This window comes from Cricetulus griseus, chromosome 9, assembly GCF_003668045.3.
Source record: "Cricetulus griseus strain 17A/GY chromosome 9, alternate assembly CriGri-PICRH-1.0, whole genome shotgun sequence".
NCBI lineage: Eukaryota > Metazoa > Chordata > Mammalia > Rodentia > Cricetidae > Cricetulus > Cricetulus griseus.
The window spans coordinates 9812199-9836442 of NC_048602.1; the positions used below are offsets into that span (position 1 = coordinate 9812199).

General features: G+C 55.3%; 2 protein-coding genes across 10 annotated transcripts in view; one reads left to right on the forward strand and one right to left on the reverse strand.

Moving 5' to 3' along the window:
* Grik5 (glutamate ionotropic receptor kainate type subunit 5) overlaps nt 1-8085 on the reverse strand; it is a 62588-nt gene extending 54503 nt beyond the window's left edge. For 3 of the 7 annotated variants that reach the window (XM_027430357.2, XM_035449224.1, XM_035449225.1), the window contains exons 1-5: nt 7764-8082; nt 4076-4204; nt 3648-3812; nt 956-1053; nt 705-870 (exon numbers count right to left, since the gene is read on the reverse strand). In XM_027430357.2, the coding sequence (XP_027286158.1) occupies nt 705-870; nt 956-1053; nt 3648-3812; nt 4076-4154 (508 nt within the window). In that variant the 5' untranslated portion in view covers nt 4155-4204; nt 7764-8082. Of the gene's footprint in view, nt 1-642; nt 662-704; nt 871-955; nt 1054-3647; nt 3813-4075; nt 4205-7763 lie in introns of those variants that run through there. The other 4 variants (XM_027430358.2, XM_027430356.2, XM_027430359.2 and 1 more) reach the window with 4 other exon arrangements.
* A 5475-nt stretch (nt 8086-13560) lies between these two features.
* Znf574 (zinc finger protein 574) lies at nt 13561-19370 on the forward strand. Of its 3 annotated transcripts, XM_035449402.1 has the most exons (3): nt 13574-13714; nt 15562-15751; nt 16418-19370. In XM_035449402.1, the coding sequence occupies exon 3, from the start codon at nt 16437-16439 to the stop codon at nt 19128-19130; it is 2694 nt and encodes an 897-aa protein (XP_035305293.1). In that variant the 5' UTR covers nt 13574-13714; nt 15562-15751; nt 16418-16436; the 3' UTR covers nt 19131-19370. The 3 variants fall into 3 exon arrangements, with proteins under 3 accessions (XP_027286155.1, XP_035305293.1, XP_027286156.1); XM_027430354.2 differs by lacking the exon at nt 15562-15751 and having other exon boundaries at nt 13561-13714; XM_027430355.2 differs by lacking the exon at nt 15562-15751 and having other exon boundaries at nt 13587-13816.
* Nucleotides 19371-24244: the final 4874 nt, after the last annotated feature.

Sequence of the window (24244 nt, forward strand, 5' to 3'; positions counted from 1 at the left end):
AAGCAAAATGAGATGATAAATACATATGAAAATGTACACTAGGGGCTGGAGAGATGTGGCTCAGAGGTTAAGAGCACTGACTGCTCTTCCAGAGGTCCTGAGTTCAATTCCCAGCAACCACATGGTGGCTCACAACCATCCGCTATGAGACCTGGTACTCTCTTCTGGTGTGCAGATATACATGGAAGCAGAATGTTGTATACATAATAAATAAAATCTTTAAAAAAGAAGAAAGAAAATGTACACTAACTAAAAATTAATAATACTTTTTTTTTTTTTTGGTTTTTTGAGACACGGTTTCTCTGTGTAGCTTTGGAGTCTATCCTGGCACTCGCTCTGTAGACCAGGCTGGCCTTGAACTCACAGAGATCTGCCTGCCTGTGCCTCCAGAGTGTTGGGATTAAAGGCGTGCGCCACCGACGCCTGGCAATAATACATTTTTTTAAAGTTATGTACTAGCACTGCCCCCTGCCAGCCGAAAGCCTGGTGAGAGCTGGCAAAAAAGAGTTCACCATCAGTGAATCACACTGGTCTCTCTGGGACAAGAGGGTAGAGTCTATGGAACCAAACACCCCAGTTCCTAAAGGGGAAAGAGACAGCGGGAACTAGAAGGTGCCTGCGGGGACCAGGGAACTGTGGGACCTTAGGGCTCTTGGAAAGGGGAGCCTCGAGAAATGCAGACAGAACACTCAGTTCTCCCTCACACTCAGCCTTGGCGCAGATGAGGCTAGCCGAGGGGTAGTTAAAGGACTTGAGGATTCGGGAGACTGCCAGGCTGACGTCCTCATTACTGGGGTACAGGCTGACAGATGCGAAGCGAAGGTACTGAAGACGGGGCGTCTCCTCAGGACCCACCTTGATGTGGGGAATCTGGACAGAAAGGGAGGTGTTGCTCACGGGGGATCCAAGCCCCGCCCCCACTCCTTATCCGCTCCCCCTCCATGCCCCGCCTTACCTCCTTTTCCCCACAGATATGGCTCACGGTGGAGGCAGAAGCTGGGCTAGAGGAGGGTCCCAGGACAGACACGACCCCTTTGGGCAGGATCTGACACACTGTGAGGGGAAGAGACCAGAGTCAGGGAGTCTCTGCTTCGGCTCCCGATCCGCCCACAGGAAGCTGCCCTGGTCCTGGAGAGGATCCAGAGGAGCTGTGGGATCCTCGTCCACCGGCCTGGATTCCAGAGGACCAGTCCCTGGCCTGCTCAGATAAAGGGAAGCACAGAGAGACAGGCCAAGCGGAGAAGAACACGGGAAGACATGTGGACACATGGGATGCGTGCGTGTGTGCCTGTGTGCATTGAGGCAAGGTCTCACTATACAGTCCAGGCTTGTTAAGTAAACAACAGTGGCCTTGAACTCATATCCCTCTGGCCTGGGCCTCCGAATGCTGGGCCTCCAGGCCTGGCCTGCACCACCATGGCCAGCTCTGTGCCTCCTTCTGGAATGTTAGACCAGGAGCTGGCTTCCTCCGCCTTGCAAGCTCTTCAGTCACTCTACTACCCATGATGCCCTCCCCCTGGGTGAAACTAGCACCTGAAGCCGGTTATGTGTTGTGACTGGGGTGGGTGGTACATGCCTGAGCTGGCCATCCTGAAGTAGGGCAGAGGTGCAGAGCATGGAGGGGAGACGGACGGGAAAAGAATCCAGAGATAAGTAGGAGGCAAGACTAAGGCTCTCAGGAGAGAGGTGGAAAGCAAGAACCATTTTCTGGCATGTGGTCTGTGCAAATGGAGGAGCCTTCAACACGGAGGACATACAAGAAACAAGACTGGATCATCCAGATGTCCTGTTTAGATGTTTTAGGTTAGCCATGGCAGAAACTCAGGATGGCTTAGAAGAACAGTATTGGCTGGGCTGGAGGTCATGTTAGAAGGCTTGCCTAGAAATGTATGAGGCCATGGGGGGTAATGGAGGGGAGAAGAGAGAGACACAGAAAGGATGAGAATATAAATTGGGCCGGGCGCTGGTGGCGCACGCCTTTAATCCCAGCACTCAGGAGGCAGAGGCAGGCGGATCTCTGTGAGTTCGAGGCCAGCCTGGTCTATAAGAGCTAGTTCCAGGACAGCCTCCAAAGCTACACAGAGAAACCCTGACTTGAAAAACAGAGAGAGAGAGAGAGAGAGAGAGAGAGAGAGAGAGAGAGAGAGAATATAAATTGGATCATACCACCAAAAGGATTCCACACTAATTTCAGACATTGCTACATCTAGGAGCTCATGATTTCCTAGGATTCTGCCAGGAATGGCTGGATTCTACAGATGTGCCAGGAATCTCTCTCTCTCTCTCTCTCTCTCTCTCTCTCTCTCTCTCTCTCTCTCTCTCTCTCCAACCTGGGTCCCGATTGCCTTTGACTTGGCTTCATTTTCAGGATCCCTTCAAACACACACTGACTCCAGCTGCCCAAGATGGCCTCACCCCAACCCTGTTCTTTGGCTCAACCCTAAGTGCATGCCTGTTCTACCGTCTGCCTCTTCAGCCTCCTCTCAGCTTCTCCTAGACTGTGTCTGTGACAGGCTAGTCAAAAAGGCCTGGACAGTCTTCCCCATTCTCCCTCTCAGTGATTTGAAACACTCATGATCTAACAGAGGTCGTGTAAGGCCCGTGGAAAAGAAAACTGTTTACACGCTTATTTATTTGTTGTGCTTGGAATCAAACCCATGTACTACGGGTACAGAGCTAAGGCTGATATCAGGCCTAACAAGTCTGTTGTTTGAGTTTGGGTTTGGTTTTTCAGGCAGGATCTTACTCTACAGATCAGGCTGGCCTGAAACTCACTCTGTAGCCAAAACTGGCTTAAAATTCACTGCAACTCTCCTGCCTCAGCCTTCTAAGTACTGAGACGACAGGTGTGAGCCACCACACCCAGCATAAAACAGGTCTTAATGCAGAAGGTTGCAAAGAGCTATGATCTCAGCCCCGCTAGGGCAAGCGCTCTGGTTAGTTTTGCCAACTTGGAACCTTGAGTGAGGAAATGCTTCTGTCAGACTGACCTGTAGGTATGTATGGGGTGCTTGCTTGCTTGATTATTGTGGGAGGGCTCAGTCCACTGTGGGTGGTGACATCCCTGGGTAGATGGCCATAGGGGTATCTGAGCAAGCTGGGAAGAGCGAGCCGGTAATGAGTACTCCCCCATGGTCTCTGCTTCAGGTCCTGCCTCCAGAATCCTGCCTTGAGTTCCTGCCCTAGCTTTTCCCTCTATGATGGACTACATAACCTGCAAACTAAAATAAACCCTTCGCTCCCCAAGTTTGTTTTGGTCAGTGTTTTATCATAGCTACAAATAGCAGACTAGGATAGCAGGTACTACCATTTACCGGGGCCGTGAGTATCAAGGAACACTTCTGCAGCCCTCCCATGGGGCAAGCCATCTCTGCAGGGCCTGCTGGAATAGAACCACTCTCCACCTCCTGCTCACCTGCTCCAGAATGCCTTTCCTGACCCACCGGGGATTTTTAAAGCCCCGGGCCTCAGCGCCTGGACCTCACAACCCAGCAGCATCCACTCCCGGGAAGCAGAGACCAGCACGAAAGGAAGGTTGCGGGTGTGAGGAGATGAGTGTAAAGTTGAGCCCAGGAGGCCAGGGGTGGAGTGACTGGCTGAGGCCCCACCTGCCCTGCCTCGCCCCACGCCCCCGCGGCCCCGCTCACTGGTGTCCGTGGTCTCGTACTGGCTGTCCCGCTGCAGCTCAAAGATGTCTACTTCCACTCGGGCCTTGGCTGGGACCTCGATGATCCCGTTGATCTGTTCCCGGGCCAGGGCCAGGGCCAGACGCTCACCACGGCCACACACGGTTTGGTCGTCCAGGATTGCAGCTGAGAGGAAACAGGAGTTGGGAGGGGCCAGAGTCCTGGGTGGCTGTGGGGTCTTGGATTTGTGGCCTCTGGAGGTGAGGGGGGTTGTGGGTCTAACGGGTCTAGATGCCTGGATCTGAGACTGGATGGCAGCAGGGTGTCTGGGCTCCTGGGTCTGGGGGAAGGAGAAACTGGGGGCCAGAGCACTTGGATGCTAATATGCCCGAGTCCTCTGGAGGGGCCTGGAGGGAGAGCTTCTGAGGAGTCAGGGTGCTGGGCCTCACCCATGCGCAGTGATGACAGCACCTGGCAGCTGGGGTTGGCGAAAGCGACTATCAGCAGCAGCAGCAGCTCAGCCGGCATCTTCCACCCCTCCTCATGGGGACGCAGCTGCCGCGGCCCCCACTCGCCACCTGCAGAGAGACCCCCCAAGCCCCAGGGGAGATGGCTGATGTTGGGGGGCAGAGTCCCTTAGGAAAGCTTCTGGATTGGGTGGCAAGCGTAGTCCTCCCAGGCATCACTGGGGACGACTGCACAGTTGCCTCACTGGGAAGCTCACCAAGCTCATAGTCCTGAGCTCTGGAAGACGGAAGGTCAGAGGTCACTGGTAAGACAGTCATTACTAGAGATTTCAAGTACGAGTGATTCTGGGGACCAGCCCCACCCCAACAGGAAACTGGGAAGTGCCACCATCACCCCAGTCCCGCCCCTGTCTCTGGGCAGGCAGCTGTTACTAGGCAACAGAAACTGGCTGGAGAGGATGCAGTGGTTGCTAGGCAACCCCATCCCAAGCCTCACTTGCCACCTTCCTGACGTCCCTGGTTCCCACAATCCCATGGGAGAGAGGCCTGGGCACCCAGGGGTCTGATAGGTGAAAGTATTAGGAAACTTGGTGAGAGGGAAGGAGGTAGGGAAAGAGGGAGAGAAGGAGAGAGGGAGAGAGGGAGAGAGGGACTCCACAAATCAAAGAACCTAAAAAGAGAGCACAGAAGGAGAAAAGAGGAAGCAGAAAAAAGTATCTGATGAGAGGCTGCAAAAAAGATGCTGAGAAAGTATCCGAGGGGGAAACAGGCAGACAGATATGAGAGAGCAGAGAGGTGACAGAAACAGCTACAAACGGACAGACACACAGAAGGGGAGAGGAAGGAAGTTAGAGACCAGACTGGGAGTTAGACAGAGAAAGAGAAGGCACAGGGGGATAAGAGGCAAAGGACAGAAACCGAGAAAGGGGGGAGGAAGAAAGGCAGAACAAACAAGGGGATATGAGCATGGGAACGGGTGAGAAGCTGGAAGAGAACGACACGCACACGGCGATGCACAAACGGACTCAAGCAGCCGGTGAGAGTCCGATACAAAGGCAGGAAGGCTGGAAGGTTGCCTGCCTGCACCCTGTTCTGGGGAGCTGGGGTATGGGACCTGTCTGCCCACAGACCTAGCCTCAGCGAATCCGGGTTTGCTCTGGGCACTCCAGATCTTTGGAAGTGTCACCACTGGGTGGGATATATTTTGCCAGACACGCACACAGATCCCCATGCACCTGGTTGTAGACCGTGCGCCAGGACTAGAGGTTATTGGAGAGCCCAGAGCACTGTGAGGTATGTCTAGTGTCCCCCTGCATCTCACCTGGCCCCATGGGAAGACTTCAGCTGGTGACAAAGCCAGAATGAGACGTACTGGGAAAGGGCAGAGTCCCAAGCCAAGGCTTGGAACTGGCTTCTATGGCCAGAAAAGTCCAGGCCAAGGAGAAAGGGTACCTTATCAGTCCTACACTCGCCCCTACTTCCTGGGTGACCTTGAGAAAGTACCTCCCCACACCTCTCAGTCTTTTGTAAGGAGAGCCTGAGGGACTGGAGGGCATGTTCAACAGACTGGTGGCTGCAGACTGCAATTTGGAGCTCCTGTGGAGGCTTGACCAGGACAGAGGAGCAAGGAATTCTGGGAGAGCTAGAAGGAGAGTTCTCAAGGGGAAGGGCAGGAGGGAGGGGTTCATCCTGGGACATCTGGAACAAATGGCGATTGGGGACTATAGACAATAAGACTGAGACAGGGTAGAAGGGCAGGGACCCACAGGTGGCAGACACAGATGGGGACAGGGGGACAGAGGCACTGTGCACAGACACACTACGTGTGGCAAACAAACACAGAGGTCCTGGAAGACAGGCACAGGAAGATATAGCCCCAAAGTGGTGACCACAGCTAAGTGGGGGAAAGGACAGACACTAAGTAAGGCATCGATCGACACCAGGATGCAATTCCTGCGCTCCGGAGGCAGGGGGATCACTGTGAGTTTGAGCCTCCTCTATGTTGCATAGTGAATCCCTGGACATATTAGGTTACAGAGTTAGACCCTGTCTCAAAAACAAAGATATAGCAAAGGAGCAGATGAGGAATGGAAGAAGGAGCAGGGATCAGGCAAGCCCAGGACTCAGATCTGAGACTCAGGCCAGGCAGGTACAGAAAAACAGAGCCAATCACAGAGGGGAGCTAAGAAGAGGGAGCCAGGCCCTACAGGTTGGAGGAGAGAGGTCAGCAAGAGAAGATGCACGCAAAAGGCAGGAGGCAAACAGGAGAAGAGAGAGCCAAAAGATGAATACAGTCAGTATAAAAACCATGGGGAGAGCAGGGTACGGTGGCACACACCTGTAATTACCAGCTATCAGCAGGCAGAGGCAGGAGGCTCAGGAGTTCAAAGCCAGCCTCAGCTACAAAGTGAGTTCAAGGCTAGCCCGGGCCAAAGGAAACCCTGTCTGCAAAAGCAGAACAAACAAACAAAAAGAACTATAGGGAGCAAAGAAAGAAACAAGAAACTGATGAGAGACTGTCTGAGACAGACAGACACACACAGAGCGTGAGCAAGGCAGACAGACAGACAGACAGACAGACAGACAGACACACACACACACACACACACACACACACACACACACACACACACACACACACACACGGGAAGAGCTACACAGAAGCCTAAAGAAGCTGAGGCCAGAGGAGGAGAAGCCAGAATGAAAAGGCATGAGGGAGAGGCACCCAGGCTAGAGTGGGGATGAGCCAGGAGGGAAACTGAGGCAAAGTGAATGCCCTGGAAGGGCACAGCAGCTCCCTCAGATGCAGAAATTCAGTGATGCCTGCAGGAGGGCAGAGGATCCCAGAGCCCCCCAGTCCAGGGGTGCTAGGAGGGGTGGAAGCAAAAAGACCGCGTGGTGTGGTTCAGGAGTGGGGGGAGAGACTGGAAGGGTGGGGGGAAAGCGAGGTTAGAAGCCAAGGAACTGAGGAGAGAGCGGTGGATGGAGCTACGGAGGGCAAGACTGGGGACCCGGAGTGGGTCTGGGGGAGGAAAGGTGGGAACTGGGAGATGAAGCCTGGAGGTGGAGAGGATCGGGCAAAGAATGGAAAGACCGTGTGGGAAGGACGCTGGATGGGAATGAGCATCTCCTGCTGAGACAGGGTTAGGAGAGCAGAGAAGTTGGGCACAGTCGGGCAGGCCAGGCCGGGGGAGATGGGCGAGACGCAGACTTGAAAACGCAAAGGCATCTCCAGGAGACAGGAGGTGCAATGGGCCCGGGCCTCTGGAAAGGCAGAGAAAGTGGAGGGGGGCAGAGAGAGGCAATTGGCGCACAAGTCAGAAGCCGGTGTGGGTCTGGGACCCAAAGCTTGGAGAAGGAACAAGCCATGAGCCCCTGCGAAGGGAGACAGCACTGGGCCAGGGGGAGCCTCCAGAACCGGGGGTGGGGTGGGGGGAGCAGGGGCAGAGCAGGGCAGGTGTTAGGTGTGTGCCCAGAAGTAAGGGTGAGGAAAGGTCGTGGAGAGCCAGACGTTGGGGGGGGGGGGCGCACAACAGTGGGGAGTGGGTTTCTTGCCATCCATGGGCAGCAGCGGCGGGCAGGGACGGTGGGGACCCTGCCAGCCGGGCCCAGGGAGCCTGGCCTGCCGGGACCCGGGACCCAGCCCAATCCCCGCCCTGAGAACACTTACGGATCCTGGTGGGACGGAGGGCTGGGCTCCCTCGAGGCCCGAGGAACGATAACCGGGGGAGGAGGGGATGCTCCGCGGCTGGGTGCTGGCGGGGGAGGCTGGGGCCGGGGGAGAGGGCAGTCCGCGGGGCCCCCTCCCCCGCCGCCGGCGGTCGCCCCCAACTAATCCAAAACGGTGTCTCCCCGGCAGGCAGCGGGGAGGAAGGACGGACAGACAGGTGGAGAAGCAGAGGGCGGGCCAGGGGAGGGGGGGGAGGAAGGGGAAAGGAGAAAATGGAGGAGAGAAGGGGAGAGAGGAGAGGGGGGAAGGAGCAAACGGAGGGGAAGGAGGGAGGAAAGGAGGAGAGGAAGGTGAAAACGGAAGGGAGGAGGGAGGAATGGAAGGAGGGAGAGAGGGGGGGAGGGAGGGGGGCACAGGCGAAGCCGGGGAGGGGGAAGCCGGCCCAGGAACGGGCCCCGCCCCCTCCCCTAGCCGGGCCGGCCTGGGGGGGGCACAGGGGGTGAGGACTGGGTGGAGAAAAGAAAGCCGGCCATCGGGAGCAGTGGGGGAGGGGAGGGCCTGCTGGGGGGGAGGGGGCCGCCCCCTTCCCCCCCTCCCCCCGGAGCCTGGGCCCTGCCCTGGGCGAGCCTGGGGCCCCGGAGTCCTCAAGCCCTCAGTCCCCACGGGAAGAGCATTCTTGGGGGGCCGGGCGAGGCCGGGCAGGGAAGCGGGCAGACGGGGTGGAGGGACGAGGTGGACGGAGAGGATGGAGCAGAGGACGGCGGAGGAGAAGCAGGTGGGACGCGAAGGCCGAGGAGGAGGAGGAGGAGGAGGAGGAGGAGGAGGAGGGTGGGGTGTCCCGGGGGCGGCCCGCTCTCGGTGGGAGGGTCTGGCCGCGGACTCCGGTCCCCTGTGAGCAGCAGCCGCGGGCGGCTCCGTGTCCCCAGCCGGGCCTGCCTCCCTGCCGCCCGGCCTCCCCGGCCGCTACTACCGCTGCCGCCACCGCTCCTTCTCCCCTCCTAGGCCGCCGCCTGCTCGCCCCGCCCGCCGCGCGCCCGCGCTGGGTCCTGGAGCGGGTGGTGGTGGTGGTGATGGTGGAGGGGAGAGATGGAGGGAGGGAGGGAGGGAGGCAGGGAGGAGGGCGGGCTGGAAGAAGGGAGGGAAGGAGGGAGGGAGAGAGGGAGGCAGGCGGGGAGCAGGGGAGGGGGAGATGGTATTGGTCGGGGCTGGGGGGCCCTGCGAGGAGAATGCTGATGAGAAGCGCGAGCTGCATTGGATGAAGGGCCCACCCCCGGGGCCACCCCCTCCAACCACACCATGCCACCGCCCTGCCCAGGCAGTCCTGGGTACCGGAGCCCTTGGAGATGAGAGGCTTTGATGGGGAGAACTGAGCGAAGGGCCTAGAGGTGGGGAGAGAGGTCTACAGATGGAGAAAAATGCAAGAAGCAGAAAGACAGCTAGCAAGACCCCCACAGAGGTGGGCCAAGGTCCCCAAAGTCCACAAGGCCAGCAACAGGGAAAAGCCCAGGCATAAAAAGAAGAAGCAAGCCACATGAGGACAGGAGAGAATCTTAGGGACACAGAGGTGTCTGGAGGTGGGGAGAGGCCAGAGACAGAGGGACAGACACGGAGAGACTCCTCTGGATGTACACAGAAGGGAGCCCAGAGAGCAAGCAGAGGTCACTGAATCAGGGGACATAGTCCCTTGGGCACAGAAGACCCACAGAGACAGTCACGTGACTCATAGACATAAGAGGTCCACGAGGCAGGCATGGCTAGGTGGAGAAAACGTAAAAGAAAAGCCTCTGCAAACAAGCTGAGGGTGTTGGGAAGGGAGGATGGGAAGTCTCCATTATGCAGAGAACTCCGGGGACCTGGTGGAGATGAGTGGGAAGGGAGAAGAGACCTTCATCTTCTAGTCACCTGAGCACTGAGGAGTGGGAAGGGGGTGACAAAATGGCAGGAACCTGGAGGGCAGAGCCAGAGCGGAGAGAAAAGTCCTCTCTCTCTCCCTCAGGGAATACTGCTGACTCTCTGAGGGAGCCCAGAAGGGCAGGGGGATGGAATAGAGAATCAGCATAGATCTTCAAGTGGGGGTGGGTGGTGCATGGCTGGGTGTGTGTGTGTGTGTGTGTGTGTGTGTGTGTGTGTGTGTGTAGGGGGTGAAATTTGGGGGGAAGGAACATGACAGTTGGTGCTGAAGGCTGAGCCCGTGACTCACCACCACCCCCAGGCTCGTGATGGGGCGGAGACACTGACACTCTCACGTGCAGCCCCCCAGCACATGTGACCACATGCCTCGCACACACAGTTGGCACGTGGCATTTCAGACTATACCAGGCCTGGCATGGTGAGCTCTGACTATGTGGGACATACCCAACAAACATGTGACATATACAGCTGAGGACCACCAGTTCTGCACATAACCTCTTTCGTCCTGCGTCCTACTAGGATTAACACCTACAGTCTCCTTGACTCTGCTCCCACCGAGCTTAGGGCCAGCACTCCGTGCCTGCCTCTAGGTCTTTGCTGATCCAGGTACGTTCACCATCCGGCCTTCCTGTCTGTCCCCAAAAGTTCCAAACCAGTGCTACCACCAGAATGTCTGACCAGGCCTCAGCTTCCTCTGCAGAGACAGGATCTGACCGGCCCAAGTAAGTTGGGATGTCCAAGCAGGTTTACAGAGAGGAGCCTGAGAAACTGAGCTAGAACCTCGAGAGGGAAAAGGAGGCAGGAACAAACCCTGCCTCCAGAGCATGGAAGCTGCCTACGGTGGAGCCTGACTTGCCCATTGACCCCTGCACAGTTGACTTCACCCCAAGGGCAAACCCAGACTACATTAGACAGCAGCCAGTCCCTGACCTTAGAGTTCACCAGGTTCCATCAACCGCTTTGTTCATCTTTTTTATTTTCAAAACCTGCAGCCCGGCTCTCTCCCCCCATCCTTCCCCTAACCCATCCTTCGCTTTGCTCTTCTTGAAGTCAACCATTTACTCCATGACTACAAACCATCCACCCACTAGGGAATTGAGTATAGACCTAGGGAGGTAATTCTTCTCTGGGGTGGAATGACTTTCTTCCCTATGGGAACTTGGACACATGATTTCTCTGTGGGCCTCTGTGTCTTAGCACCTCAGGGTAGTTGTTTTTCCCTGAGAGGGTTGATGGGAGAATTAAACAATACATGACAAGCACTGGGCAGAACCCCTAGTGTCACCTAACACACTCAGATGCCAGCTTTCATTAGGCACCTTCAGACCCTAATAAACATAAAATACTAAAAGTAACTTCTCAAGCCAGGCAGAGTGGTGCACATCTTTAATCCCAGCAGGCATAAGTAGGTGGATCCCTTTAGGCCAGCCTGGTCTATATAGAGTTCCAGGGCAGCCAGGATTACATAGAAACCCTACCTCAAAAAATAATAGTCTATATAGCAGTGTTTAGTGCTTCCCAACCCTGAGACAAAGACTGCCATTCTTTTTTTTTTTGGTTTTTCGAGACAGGGTTTCTCTGTGTAGCTTTGGAGCCTATCCTGGCACTCGCTCTGGAGACCAGGCTGGCCTTAAACTCAGAGATCCTCCTGCCTCTGCCTCGTGAGTGCTGGGATTAAAGGCGTGAGCCACCAACACCCACCCGGCAAAACTGCCATTCTTTATCCCAGGAAAAAAAACTGAGACACAGTGGAGTTGTTTAGCCCAAAGTCACAGCTAGGAAGCCCAGGGCCAGCATTCAAGCCAAGCAGCCCAGTTTAAACACCTGGGCCTGCTGTTAGGGAATTTAGTGAGAAGTTAGGACATCCAGTTAGACACCAGAAAAAGGGCACACAAAAGGTGGCAACCGAAGAGCCTGCATTCAATCGCCTAGTTTTTTGGCTTCAGAAGGGGAAATGGCCCAACTCTGAGACTAGGGTTTCTTATCTGAAAAATGAGGGGCAGAATTTGATTAAACAGGTTTTCTCATCTGGACAGAATTTGATCAAATGCACCTCTGATCTTGGATTCAAGGAGCTTCCAGAAAACTTTGGAGTCTAAATTTGGAGTCCAAATACAGACACAGAGCATCTTCCTCAGTCACTCTCCACCAAGTTATTATATTTAGGTGTGTGTGTGTGTGCTTGCATGCACTAAAAAAAGACAAGAAGTTTTCCAGAGGCAGGATGAAGCAGTAAGAACCTGCCATCTTGGGGGCACCCAGTGGGCAAGCACCAGCGCAGGGGTTTGGGGCAAAGTGTGGGATGTCGAGGCACTCAGGTCAGGGCTCTGAAGTCCGGTGGCTTCCAGCCCAAGAACCCCCGGGGCCAGTGGCAGAAAATGAGACACCACTCTGTGTGAATGGGAGAGGGCACCGGGCAGCAGCAGTGAGACCGAGAGAAAGGGGGAAACCAAGGCTGAAAGCTTTATTATTTTTTTTATTAAGGGGGGGAATAAGTAAGGGTGGGATATAAATGAAATGTTAGGAGAGTTAAGTCTAGGGGGAGAGGAAAACCTGTAAGGGTTTTTGGTTTTCAAGACATGGTTTTTCTGTAGCTTTGGAGTCTGTACGAGAACTCGCTCTGTAGACCAGGCTGGCCTGGAACTCTGAGATCCCCCTGCCTCTGCTTTCTGAGTGCTGGGATTAAAGGTGTGCTCCACCACCACCACCACCACCCAGGGACGGGGTCTCTTGTGGGTAACCCTGGCTGTCCTGGAACTCCACGCCTAGGGGTCCTGAACTGTGTGGAATAACGGTCACCCCGAAAGAGCAATGACGCCCGCCTTTAGCACTCCCCCAAACACAAGAGGCAGAGCCAGGCGGATCTCTGTGAGACTGTCTCAAAAACAAGAACAAAAACCCAAACCGGGGCTGGAGAGATGGCTCAGAGGTTAAGAGCACCGACTGCTCTTCCAGGGGTCCTGAGTTCAATTCCCAGCACCCACATGGTGGCTCACAACCATCCGTTATGAGATCTGGAGCCCTCTTCTGGTGTGCAGATATACATGGAAGCAGAATGTTGTATACATAATAAATAAATAAAATCTTTCAAAATAAAAAACAGCCCAAACCGATCCACCGGGATCCACTGCCCCAGCTTCCTCCAAAGGAACGTCACTGAGCCTTTTGCTCCCTCCTTCCGTTTCCCACTTCCTGTCAGGGACTTTAGGTTTTCCTCTTCCCCTAGACTTCCTCCCCTAACATTTCCTTTCCCTCCCACCCTTCCCTGTTTCCCCCTCTTTCATCCCCCCCTTAATAAAATAATAAAGCCTGGATCCAGCCTTGGTTTCCCCCTTTCTCTCGGTCTGACTGCTGCTGCCCGGTGCCCTCTCCCGTTCACACCGAGTGGCTTCTCCTTCCCGCCGCTGGCCCGGGGCTTCTTGGGCTGGAAGCCACCGGACTTCAGCTCCAGATCCCCGCGAGCCTCGACGGCCCTGGCTTTGCCCCCAAACCCCTGCCGCCGCCGCCGCCGCCGCCGCCGCTCGCCTTCCGGGCGCCCTCAAGATGGCGCCCACCGCCTCGCCCCGCCCCTCGACGTCATCACGCAGCTCTCCGTTCCGCGATGCCCTTTGGACCATCCAAGGCGGAGTCCGAGAGGAGATGGGAGGGGACGGTCCTCTTGGGCGGCTTCAAGGGGCGGGCACTATCGACCCGGCGAGGCTTGACCGGTGAGAGGATATTGCCAGACGATTGGCTGGCTGCCGTCTGATCCCGCCCCTCTACACTATTGGCGGAGGCCCCCCGCGAGACTCGAGCGCCGATTGGTCTGACGGCAAGGGCCAGACGGGCGGTGATTGGGCGCGTCGTGGTGGCCCCACCCCGCGGAGGGAGGTGGGAGGGGCGTTGTCGAGGGGAGTGGGGGGGGCGCCTCCTGGACGAGAGCGCGACTGCGGAGCAGGCGAGACGACGGGCGCTAGAGAGGACGCGGAGCTAGAGTGGCTGTGCCGAGGGAAGCTGCAGCCCGCGGCCCGGCCGGGGGGCCGGCGAGACGGCCGAGGCGGGTGAGTTCCTCCCACGGGAGCGCGGAGGCCCGGCCCCCACCCCGCGGCTCGCTCGCGTCATTCGGCCTGCTGCACGCTGAAGGCCTCAAGGAGCGCGCCCCGGTGCGGAGGGCGGAGCGGCCGTTGGCCGCGGGGCGCGCGGGCAGGGCGGGGGCCGGGGCCGGGCGGGCCGGGGCTGGGCCCCGGGTCGGTAGAGGGACTGGAGTTGTGTGGGGGGCTGAGTGAGGAGGGGCAGGGCCCGGGCGGCGGGCGGCGGCGGGCAGGGCAGGCCCCGGGGCTGCTTCCGCCGGGGGCTCTCTGCTTGCGGGGGGTACCGGGGATCACGGGTGGGTGCGCCGGGCTGGCTCCGGGGTGGAAAGGGGACGATCCGGGGGCGGGCTCTCTGGTCTTGGGTGCTGGGGTGGGAAGGTGGCCCGGGAGAGGAGCTCATTAATTAATGACTGCGGGGAGGGAAATGGATTTCCGCCTGGAAAGAAGGAAAGGCCGAGGGAGGGTTTGGAGTGTCTTTAGAACTAATGGGGAGCCGTGCAGGTGTGTGTGTGTGTGGGGGGACCTCGTATGTAACGGGAAAGGTGGCTTGAAAAATGCCCCATGGAACTGGGTTGGGGCGGGGGATGGTTGGAATACCCTTGGAAGATGTTGTCAGCGGTGTTTTTTTTTTTTTTTTTTTTTTTTATGGGCATCCAGAGGTTGAGAGCTGGGGAGGGAGTGTTTTAGGTTCTTGAGGTTAAGTAGGCCAAAGAGAGGATTTGGGGCAATCCTGGGTGTAGTTGGGGAGAGGGACTAACAGAGAAGAAGTGGTGGTCTGGGAACGAGATGTAACTAACATACGGGGATACCTTTGGGGTTCTGGGTATCCCCATAGTCATCCATGTGCTGGTGAGAAGGCTTACGAAGAGGGGTTGGTTCTTGTTGCTGTCTTTGGGGCACCGATGCAGAGACGATCCTGAAGGGGATAGAAACAGCAAGAGGGGACAGGGTTAAGCCATCGCGAAGGATAGGCTGCATATCCCCAGACAAGATTATACAGTTGTGTGGGGATCTTCTAGCAAAAACAAAACAAAACAAAAAACCAAGAGATGTTGAATTTATATGAAATGGGGATCTGATCGTTCCTGGAATGGGTTAGGATGGATTTGGGTCTTTTCTAAAAAGAAGAAAAGTTAAGATTGATACTCTAAAGAGGGGTTTGGGGGATGGGTTAAGGTTGTAAGGTTGGCCTGGGCCTGCCTGCCTGCCTGTCTTTCTTTCTTTTCTTTTCTTTTTTTTTTTTTTTTTTTTTTTTTTTTTTTGGTTTTTCGAGACAGGGTTTCTCTGTGGCTTTGGAGCCTGTCCTGGCACTAGCTAGCTCTTGTAGAACAGGCTGGTCTCGAACTCACAGAGATCTGCCTGCCTCTGCCTCCCGAGTGCTGGGATTAAAGGCGTGAGCCACCAACGCCCGGCATGGCCTGGGTCTTTATGAAGAAAAAAGGGTGGTGTTAGTTGATCTTTTTTTAAAAAAAAAATGGAGCCAGGCATTGATGGTGCACCCCTTTAATCCCAACACTGGTAGGGAGGGGGGACGGGCAGCAAGACAGGGGGATCTCTGAGTTTGAGGCCAGCCTGGTCTATAGAGCTAGTTCCAGGACAGCCTCCAAAGCAATACAAACCCTGTCTCGAAAAAACAAACAAAAAAACAAATGACCATATGGGTAGGCATCCCCAGATGACTTACATAGGAACAAGAGGCAGTTATGCTACTGTGAAAAGGGTACTCTGGGGGTCTGAGAGAAGGGTGGGGATAGTCTAGGTATAAAGGATTTGGCCGATGCGGGAGGTCTCTTACTATTTTTTTTTTTTCTAAACAGGGTTTCTCTGTGTACCCTTTGATGTCCTGGAACTTGTTCTGTGGACCAGGCTGGCCTGGAACTCAGATCCAACCAGCTCTGCCTCTGAGTGCTGGAATTAAAGACTTGGCATCACGACCTGGCCGAGAAGGCCTTGATATGCTCAGTTTGAACCAGTTTCTAAGAATCTTTGTGTCAGGAAGTGGCTAAGGTGGGAAAGTATGGAGAGGGAGTAAGCCAGTGAGGAAAAAAAAAAAAATTGGATATTGGGTGACTTGATGTGAGGAATCTGGGCACTGTTGGTTAGCAGAGGTTGGGTGGCAAGGGGAAGCCTCAGACCACCGGCTCCTACAGTAGAGCAGTAGGTGGTGTAGTGTGAGTGGCCTAAGTGAAAAGTTTGTGACCCTCCAAGAAAGAACAGAGTCCGTGTAGGAGTGCAGCTGGAAAGCAGGCTGTGTGAGGGCTCTGTGGGAGGGCTGGCAAAGGAGGACTGTCCTGTGCAATGGTGAGGAGTCAGGAAAAGTGTCTGCCCCACGGAGACCGCTTCCTGTTTGGTCACCAGGGCTTTGGGAGCCTGTTTTGAGGCGTGGGAATGGAGAGTGTTGGAGAGGTTACAGAACCTGGTGGGTGGGGTGGGATGCAAGCTAACTGGAGACTTGGGATAGAGTCTCTGGAAGAGACGCCTGGAGAAATTCGTGCTGGCTGCTTCTGTGTTGACGGGAGGAGGATTATCAGGAAGGGTGTTGGAGTGGAAAATGTCAGCAAGTTGGAGGAGGAAACGTAGCTGAGGTTTTAGAATGTCGAGGTGATAAAGGGAGAGAGAAAGAACTGGTCCGGAGCGGGGGGATTGACTTGTCTCCGCCCTCCCTTCTCTCAGCCCAGGCCTTGCTGCTGCCATGACTGAGGAGAGCGAGGAGACGGTCCTGTACATTGAGCACCGCTATGTCTGCTCTGAGTGCAACCAGCTCTATGGATCCTTGGAGGAGGTGCTTGTGCACCAGAACTCCCACGTGCCCCAGCAGCACTTTGAGCTGGTGGGCGTGGCTGACCCTGGCGTGGCAGTGGCCACAGAGGCAGCTTCAGGCACCGGCCTGTATCAGACCCTCATACAGGAGAGCCAGTACCAGTGTCTTGAGTGTGGACAGCTACTGCTGTCACCCAGCCAGCTCCTGGAGCACCAGGAGCTGCACCTGAAGATGATGGCACCCCAGGAGGCAGTGCCAGCTGAGCCGCCGCCCAAGGCGTGCCCCTTGAGCTCCAGCACCATCCACTACGAGTGTGTGGATTGTAAGGCTCTGTTCGCCAGCCAAGAGCTGTGGCTGAACCATCGGCAGATGCATCTCAGGGCCACGCCCACCAAGGCTCCTGCCCCGGTTGTCTTGGGGTCCCCAGTTGTGTTGGGGTCCCCCGTGGGCCAGGCCCGAGTGGCTGTGGAGCATTCCTACCGAAAAGCAGAAGAAGGTGGCGAAGGGGCAGCTGTGCCGTCTGCAGCTGCCGCGAGCACCGAGGTGGTGGCGGAGGTGGAGCTGCTGCTCTACAAATGCTCCGAGTGCTCCCAGCTCTTCCAGCTGCCGGCTGACTTCCTGGAGCACCAGGCCACCCACTTCCCTGCTGTCCCAGAGGCTGCAGAACCTGCCCTCAAGCAGGAGACTCTGATCCCCTCACCCACCGAGGTGCCAGCGTCTCTCCCTGAACCCCTGCCAGCCTCTGACCATAGTTACGAGCTGCGCAATGGGGAGGCCGCCGTTGGACGGGATCGCCGGGGGCGGAAGCCCCGGAGGACCAACAGTGGGGAGTCAGGTGGGACAGCCACCCAGGAACTCTTCTGCTCAGCCTGTGACCAGCTCTTTCTCTCACCACACCAGCTACAGCAGCACTTTCGGAGTCACCGGGAGGGAGTCTTTAAGTGTCCCCTGTGCAGTCGTGTCTTCCCCAGCCCTTCTAGTCTCGATCAGCACCTTGGTGACCATAGCAGTGAATCTCATTTCCTCTGTGTGGACTGTGGCCTGGCCTTTGGCACAGAAGCCCTTCTCTTGGCCCACCGGCGGGCCCATACTCCGAATCCTCTGCATTCATGTCCCTGTGGGAAGACCTTTGTCAACCTTACCAAGTTCCTTTATCACCGGCGTACCCATGGGGCAGGAGGTGTCCCTTTGCCGGCAGCACCAGTTCCGCCAGAGGAGCCTGCTGTTAGCCTTCCTGAGCCAGCCCCTGCAGAGACCAGAGAGCCAGAGGCGCCAGAGCTCCCCACATCTGAGGAGAATCCAGCAGAGCCTGCAGCTCCAGGCACTTACCGCTGCCTCCTGTGTAGCCGTGAGTTTGTCAAGGCATTGCAGCTGACCCGGCACCAGCGTTTCGTGCACCGGCTGGAGCGGCGCCACAAATGCAGTATCTGTGGAAAGATGTTCAAGAAGAAGTCTCACGTGCGGAACCATCTGCGCACACACACCGGAGAGCGGCCCTTCCCCTGCCCCGACTGCTCCAAGCCCTTCAACTCACCTGCCAACCTGGCCCGCCACCGCCTCACACACACGGGGGAGCGGCCCTACCGCTGTGGGGACTGTGGCAAGGCCTTTACTCAGAGCTCCACTCTGAGGCAGCATCGCCTGGTGCATGCCCAGCACTTCCCCTACCGCTGCCAGGAGTGTGGACTGCGTTTTCACCGCCCTTACCGCCTGCTCATGCACCGCTACCACCACACAGGAGAGTACCCCTACAAGTGTCGGGAGTGCTCCCGCTCCTTCTTGTTGCGCAGGCTGCTAGAGGTGCACCAGCTTGTGGTCCACGCCGGGCGCCAGCCCCACCACTGCCCTTCCTGTGGGGCTGCCTTCCCCTCTTCTCTGCGGCTTTATGAGCATCGCTGTGCAGCTGCTGCCACCCAGGCCCCACGGCGCTTTGAGTGTGGGACCTGTGGCAAGAAAGTGGGCTCTGCTGCTCGCCTGCAGGCCCATGAGGCTGCCCATGCTGCTGCTGGCCCTGGAGAGGTCTTGGCTAAGGAGCCCCCAGCTCCCAGGGCCTCCCGGGCCACTCGCACACCAGTCACTCCCTCCCCACCAGCCCTCGGCGGTGCACCCTCCGCTGCCCCTACAGCCCCTGCAAGGCGGCGTGGCCTGGAATGCAGTGAGTGCAAGAAGCTCTTCAGCACAGAGACATCGCTGCAGGTGCATCGGCGGATCCACACGGGGGAGCGGCCATACCCGTGTCCAGACTGCGGCAAGGCCTTCCGCCAGAGTACCCATCTGAAAGACCACCGGCGCCTACACACAGGCGAGCGGCCCTTTGCCTGTGAGGTGTGTGGCAAGGCCTTTGCCATCTCCATGCGCCTGGCAGAACATCGTCGCATTCACACGGGTGAACGACCCTACTCCTGCCCTGACTGTGGCAAGAGCTACCGCTCCTTCTCCAACCTCTGGAAGCACCGCAAGACTCACCAGCAGCAGCACCAGGCTGCGGTGCGGCAGCAGCTGGCAGAGGCGGAGGCTGCTGTGGGCCTGGCTGTGATGGAAACCGCAGTGGAGGCTCTGCCCCTCGTAGAGGCCATTGAGATCTACCCGTTAGCAGAGGCTGAGGGGGTCCAGATCAGCGGCTGACTGGCCCCCGTTTTTCTCTTTTCTCTGAAGGCCTCCAACAGCCCCTTAAAACCTGTGTACATATTGTACCCCTCTCTCCTCTCCACCACCATATAAGTTGTGTAACTAAATTTATTTTTCTTCTGAGGGGGTCTCTCTGGGGTCCTTGAAACCATAAAGGACCCCTCCCCCTGTCCCCACCTTCCACCTGTTGGGTGGTTTCCAAATGAAGCCGTCAATAAAGACTGAGTTGGACATTTATGTGCCTTTGTCAGGCCCCGGGGAATGCAGGGTGGATTTGGGGATCACAAGGCCAGGCACTAGCTCCACCTTCCCCTGGCTGTGTCCCTAGTATCCCTGATAGAACTTGGCAGGTAGCAAGAGTTGGTACAGTTTGCTGGATTGAAGAGAAGACAGCTGGAGTCCGTGGCATGGTTCTTTGAAACAGACCTCATGTCAGACGAAGGCAGCATGTCTTGCCACTAGAGGGCCCCACAGCCTGAGAAAATCTTGAAGCAGTTTGTGTGTGTGTGGGGGGGGGCGGTTGTTGAAACATTGAGAGAAGCATTGGTCCACCTCTCTGCCCTGGCCCTCCATTTCCTCCCTGATATGGGTCACGTCCTGTAAAGCCATCTGGACTTCTCCAGCTGGATCCCTGAGGGCAGGCTGACTTGGGTCAGGTGTGATCAGCAACAGTGGCAAGGAGAGCTCCTGGGGCTTTACTCAGTAACAGTGTTGGGAGTTCCGGGTAAGGGGCTCTAGAGAGTAGGAAGTGCCTTGGCTCCCTGCCATGCCAAGTTGTGGCTCAGCCACTAGACATGTATTGTAGGAAGAAAGTGAAGTGTGGCTGGCTTAGTGCTTGGTCATCCAGTATGTCTTAAGTAAACCCCACCCCACCCCCATCCTCACCCCAGGAACTGCAGTTTCACTTGGATCTCCCACATGCTGGGCAGGCTTACCACCACCAAGCTATATCCTTGTCTCTCTTTAATTTCAAGACTAGGTTTTGCTGATTGCCCAGTTGGCCTTGGGCTCGATCTATATCCGAGGCAGGCTCCGAACTTGGCCACCCTCCTGCTTCAGCCCTGAGTAGCTGGGATTGTAAGCCTGTGCCCTTGGGTTATTTTGAGTAACATTTGCAGTTAATTCTGTGGAGAAGCGTGTTTTACACAGGAGGCCTCTGGAGTGACTTGCTGAGTGGTCAGATCAGTCCAGGGAAGTGCTTGAATTTAAATCTAGTTTCATTTGGTTTAAGCATCCATACCCTTGTCCGTCTGTCCCATGGCCTTTCCCAGAAAGACAGTGGATGAGGGAGTGTATTTGCCTCTGAACCTCCTGCTCCAAGATTATTCCAGTTCCTTCCAGTAGAAAGAATCCCTTTACTTAGAAGGACACTGCTTGAGAGATGAAAGGAACTTGGGAGCATACCTGTTACCCTGTGCCTTGATCTGTGGCTCAGATGAGAAGAGGGGAAGAGGTGAGGACCGGAACCTGGCCCCGCCCTCCTTGTTCTTTTTTACACCATTGTCCTGGTTATAATTTTAAAAATGAAAACACCTGTTACAACCTGGCAAAGGGCCCAGCAGGTAAACTCACTTGCGGCACAAACCTTATGACCTTTGATTCCCTAGAGCTCATGGTGGAACCAACTCCCAAAAGTTGTCCTTTGCCCTCTCCCTGTGCACACGCACCCGCAGTCACGCAGAGATGCACAGGAGAGGGAAAGCACTTACTGGATAGCCCTGTGGCTTAGGAAGAGTGATTCTCACAGCTGGGTTTCCATCTTCAGTGCCTGCCAGCCCTGCAGGAAAGACTAAGCCAGTAACCCCAAGTACCAGGTCCTACTCCCCAGAACCGAAGGCACCCAGGAACAAAACCCCTTTCAGACATCGGGTACTGTTTGTGCAAGCCATCTCAAATAAGTGGTTAGAACTGTAAGATCCTTTGTCTTTGCTAGCCAGATGAAAAGCAACTGAAAGAAGGGACAGGAATGGAGGAAAATCAAGGATGCTGGTTGTCGACAATATTAAGGTGTTTTCATCAGAGATGACCCTCTTGACAGTGGAGTGGCCATCAGAGCCTCCACTCCCCCAAAAAAGCCAGGTGTGGTAGTGCACACCTGTAGTCCCAGCACTCACTGGCAGAGGCCAGCCAAGGCTATGCAGAAACCCTGGACTAGAAAGGTGTCCCCGAGGACCCATGCTGGGTGGCTCTCAACTACCTGTAAATCCAGCTCCAAGAGATGGCCTCTTCTTGCATATGGGCACCCCTCATGCACATCATACACAGTGCATATATTCCTAAAATGACAGTTGACCAATTCCTGAGCTTTGATAAGGTCTTTGAGCCTTAGTCCTAAAGAAAGATGATACCTATCTATGGGACAGACAGACATTTCCCAAACTCGGTGGATGTTAGATGCTCCTCTCTAAGATGTGCATGCAGCCAGAACATCCACAGTGAAATCCAAGAACCTGTACTGGCAAATAATTCTAATGGAAGTGACCTCAAGGTCCTCTTTGGAAAGGCTGGCCTTGCCTGATTCCCTTTGTGAGACAGGATTGTTCTTGTGGTGGCCGAGCCTGCCTCTTGCCTTAGTCTCAGAGTGCCAGAATTGCCAACCTCTGCCACCACACCCAGCTGTACTGCCTGCTTTATTTAGAAGTCGCAGAAGCAAGATAGCCAAGGGAACAGAACACTGCCCCTCTGGTGGCTTACAGTGCTTGACAAGAGAAGGCAGCTAACCTGGAAGAGCCAGGTAGATGGGGAGTGGGGGCTTCAGATCCAGAGTGCTCTCAAGGGTGTGAGCCATGGGATGGCCTATGGGTCTGACTGCAGCCTCTTGAAGGCTGGTAAAAATCTTCCTCAGCCAACTATTACTGACAGTGCTTTTTTTTTTTTTTTTTTTTTTTTTTTTTTTTATGGAGATGGAATCCAGGGCCTCGCACATTTCTCTCATCTTCAGTCTTTCCTATTGGGTTGCCCGGATCCCAGCACCTGTGTGCCAGACAGAAATGCAACAAGGACAAAGGAAGGCTGGTGGTGCTCTGTGTCTGGCACAGAAAGTGTTAAGACCAGTTCTGATTTTCAGTGGTAACATGTGGAGTCACCCGAGTCCTGACCTGGGAAGCTGCTACTGCAAATGACTAGTTGAAGATGGCAGGGTGTGTGTGTGGGGGTGTGGGGGTGTGTCCCTGGGGATTGAAACCTACAACCTTGCACTAGTGATTTACCACTGAGTCAGTCCCCTCCCCCTCTTTGAGCCAAGGTCTTAACTGTGTAGCCCAGATCCCTTCAAACTCTCCTCCAGCCTCATGTATCATTTATTTTTGAGACAAGATCTTATGTAGCCCAGGTTGGTCACTTAACATATGCAAAAATGATCTTGGACTCTGTCTTGGCCTCCTGAGTGTTAGGATTAGAGGTCTGTGACCCAACATTGGCTTGGATTTAGCAGTGACTTTTTTTCCTTTCTTACTCTCATGTTGTATGTGCATGCAGGAGCTTGAGGGCAGCCTCACCTGTTGTCCTCCTTTGAGACAGGATCTTTTGTTGCCCTCACCTAGAGCTCACCAATTTCGCTAGACTGGCTGGCCACCCTGCTCCCAGGGATCTACCTCTCTCCACCTTCCTAGTGCTGGAATTCCAGGGATGCCAGCATTTTTGCATGAATTCCATTCCCATTCCAGGGCTCAAATTCTGATCCCTGTGCTCGAAAGACAGGCACTTCACTGACTCAACTCTCTCTCTCTCTCTTTTTTTTTTTCTTGGTTTTTTAAGACCAGGTTGGCCTCAAACTCAGAAATCTGCCTGCCTCTGCCTCCCTAGTGCTGTAATTAAAGATGTGTGCCCCCACCGTCTGACCTAGCAGCTCTTTTTGTTTTTTTTCGAGACAGGGTTTCTCTGTGGTTTTGGAGGCTGTCCTGGCTCTTGCTCTTACAGACCAGGCCGGTCTCGAACTCACAGAGAACCGCCTGCCGCTGCCTCCCGAGTGCTGGGATTAAAGGCGTGCCCCCACACACACACACACCTATGGCAGAACTGAGATTTAGACACTGGGATTTGAATTCTTCCTGAATCTCTCAAATTCTCTGAAGGTAAGTTTTTTTTTTGTTTTTGTTTTGTTTTGTTTGTTTTGCAGGCCTTCTGACCATTGTGTGTGAGCGGTTGTTTTCTTGTTTGTTTTGAGACCTTTAGCCTGGGTTGGCCTTGCATTCACCATGTAACTCAAACTAGTCCTGGGTACTCAAGGCAAGGAAACCTCTAGGATTGCAGGGCCATGAATGCCCACCCCATCCTGATCCCGTATTTGAACAGTCGCCCTTTCCCCTCCCCAGTCCACGTTTCTACCCACACCCTGACCTGACCTACGATGCCCAGGACACAGGACACAGGAGGCCAAGCAACACCGCACGCACATCATTTCTCTCTGTACAGTTTTTAATTTTTTTATTTTTTGATGTTTGTTGTTCAGATGAATGACACAAGTTACAAAAACGAGGCCTTTAAAAGAAGCACATTGTACAATGAACAAGCAGATTGAAGTTAAAAACACTGAAACGCTAACCCGCTACCACAAGAAGAGACAGGGAAGGGATCGGAGGGGAGGGGGGGAGGGGAGGGGCTGCCAACACAGAGGTCAGACATCCAGAAAGGGAGGAGCTACCTCGATGGGCCTGGAGGAGAGGCAGGTCACTCTAGGGCCCACTTCCTGGCCCACTACTTACCACGGCAACCCCACTCCTGTCTCCTCTACCTGGGCATTCAAGTGAGTAGGTGAGGGACAGCCATCCCAGAAAGGGTGGAACCACTCAGGTCTTCACAAGGTAGAGTGGTCACTCTGCCTTAGTGCCTTGGCCTTGGCAGGTGACACTGGCAGCAGCCAGAGGAGGTGGCCAAAAGACCAGGCCTCTACTACAGCCCCAAAGATGCCTGCCCTCCTGCTCCACCCAGCCATGAAGCCCCATCACCCTGCAAGAACATAAATAAATAAATAAATATTGAGCCCCTGGGCTTGGAGGGCAGGTTGGGGGAAGGGCAGCAGGGCTACAGGAAAGTGGGGGCAGAGGAATGGGGGTATCACAGACAAAGTAAGTAGTCGTCTCCATCCCAGCAACACTTCTGGATTTTTTTTT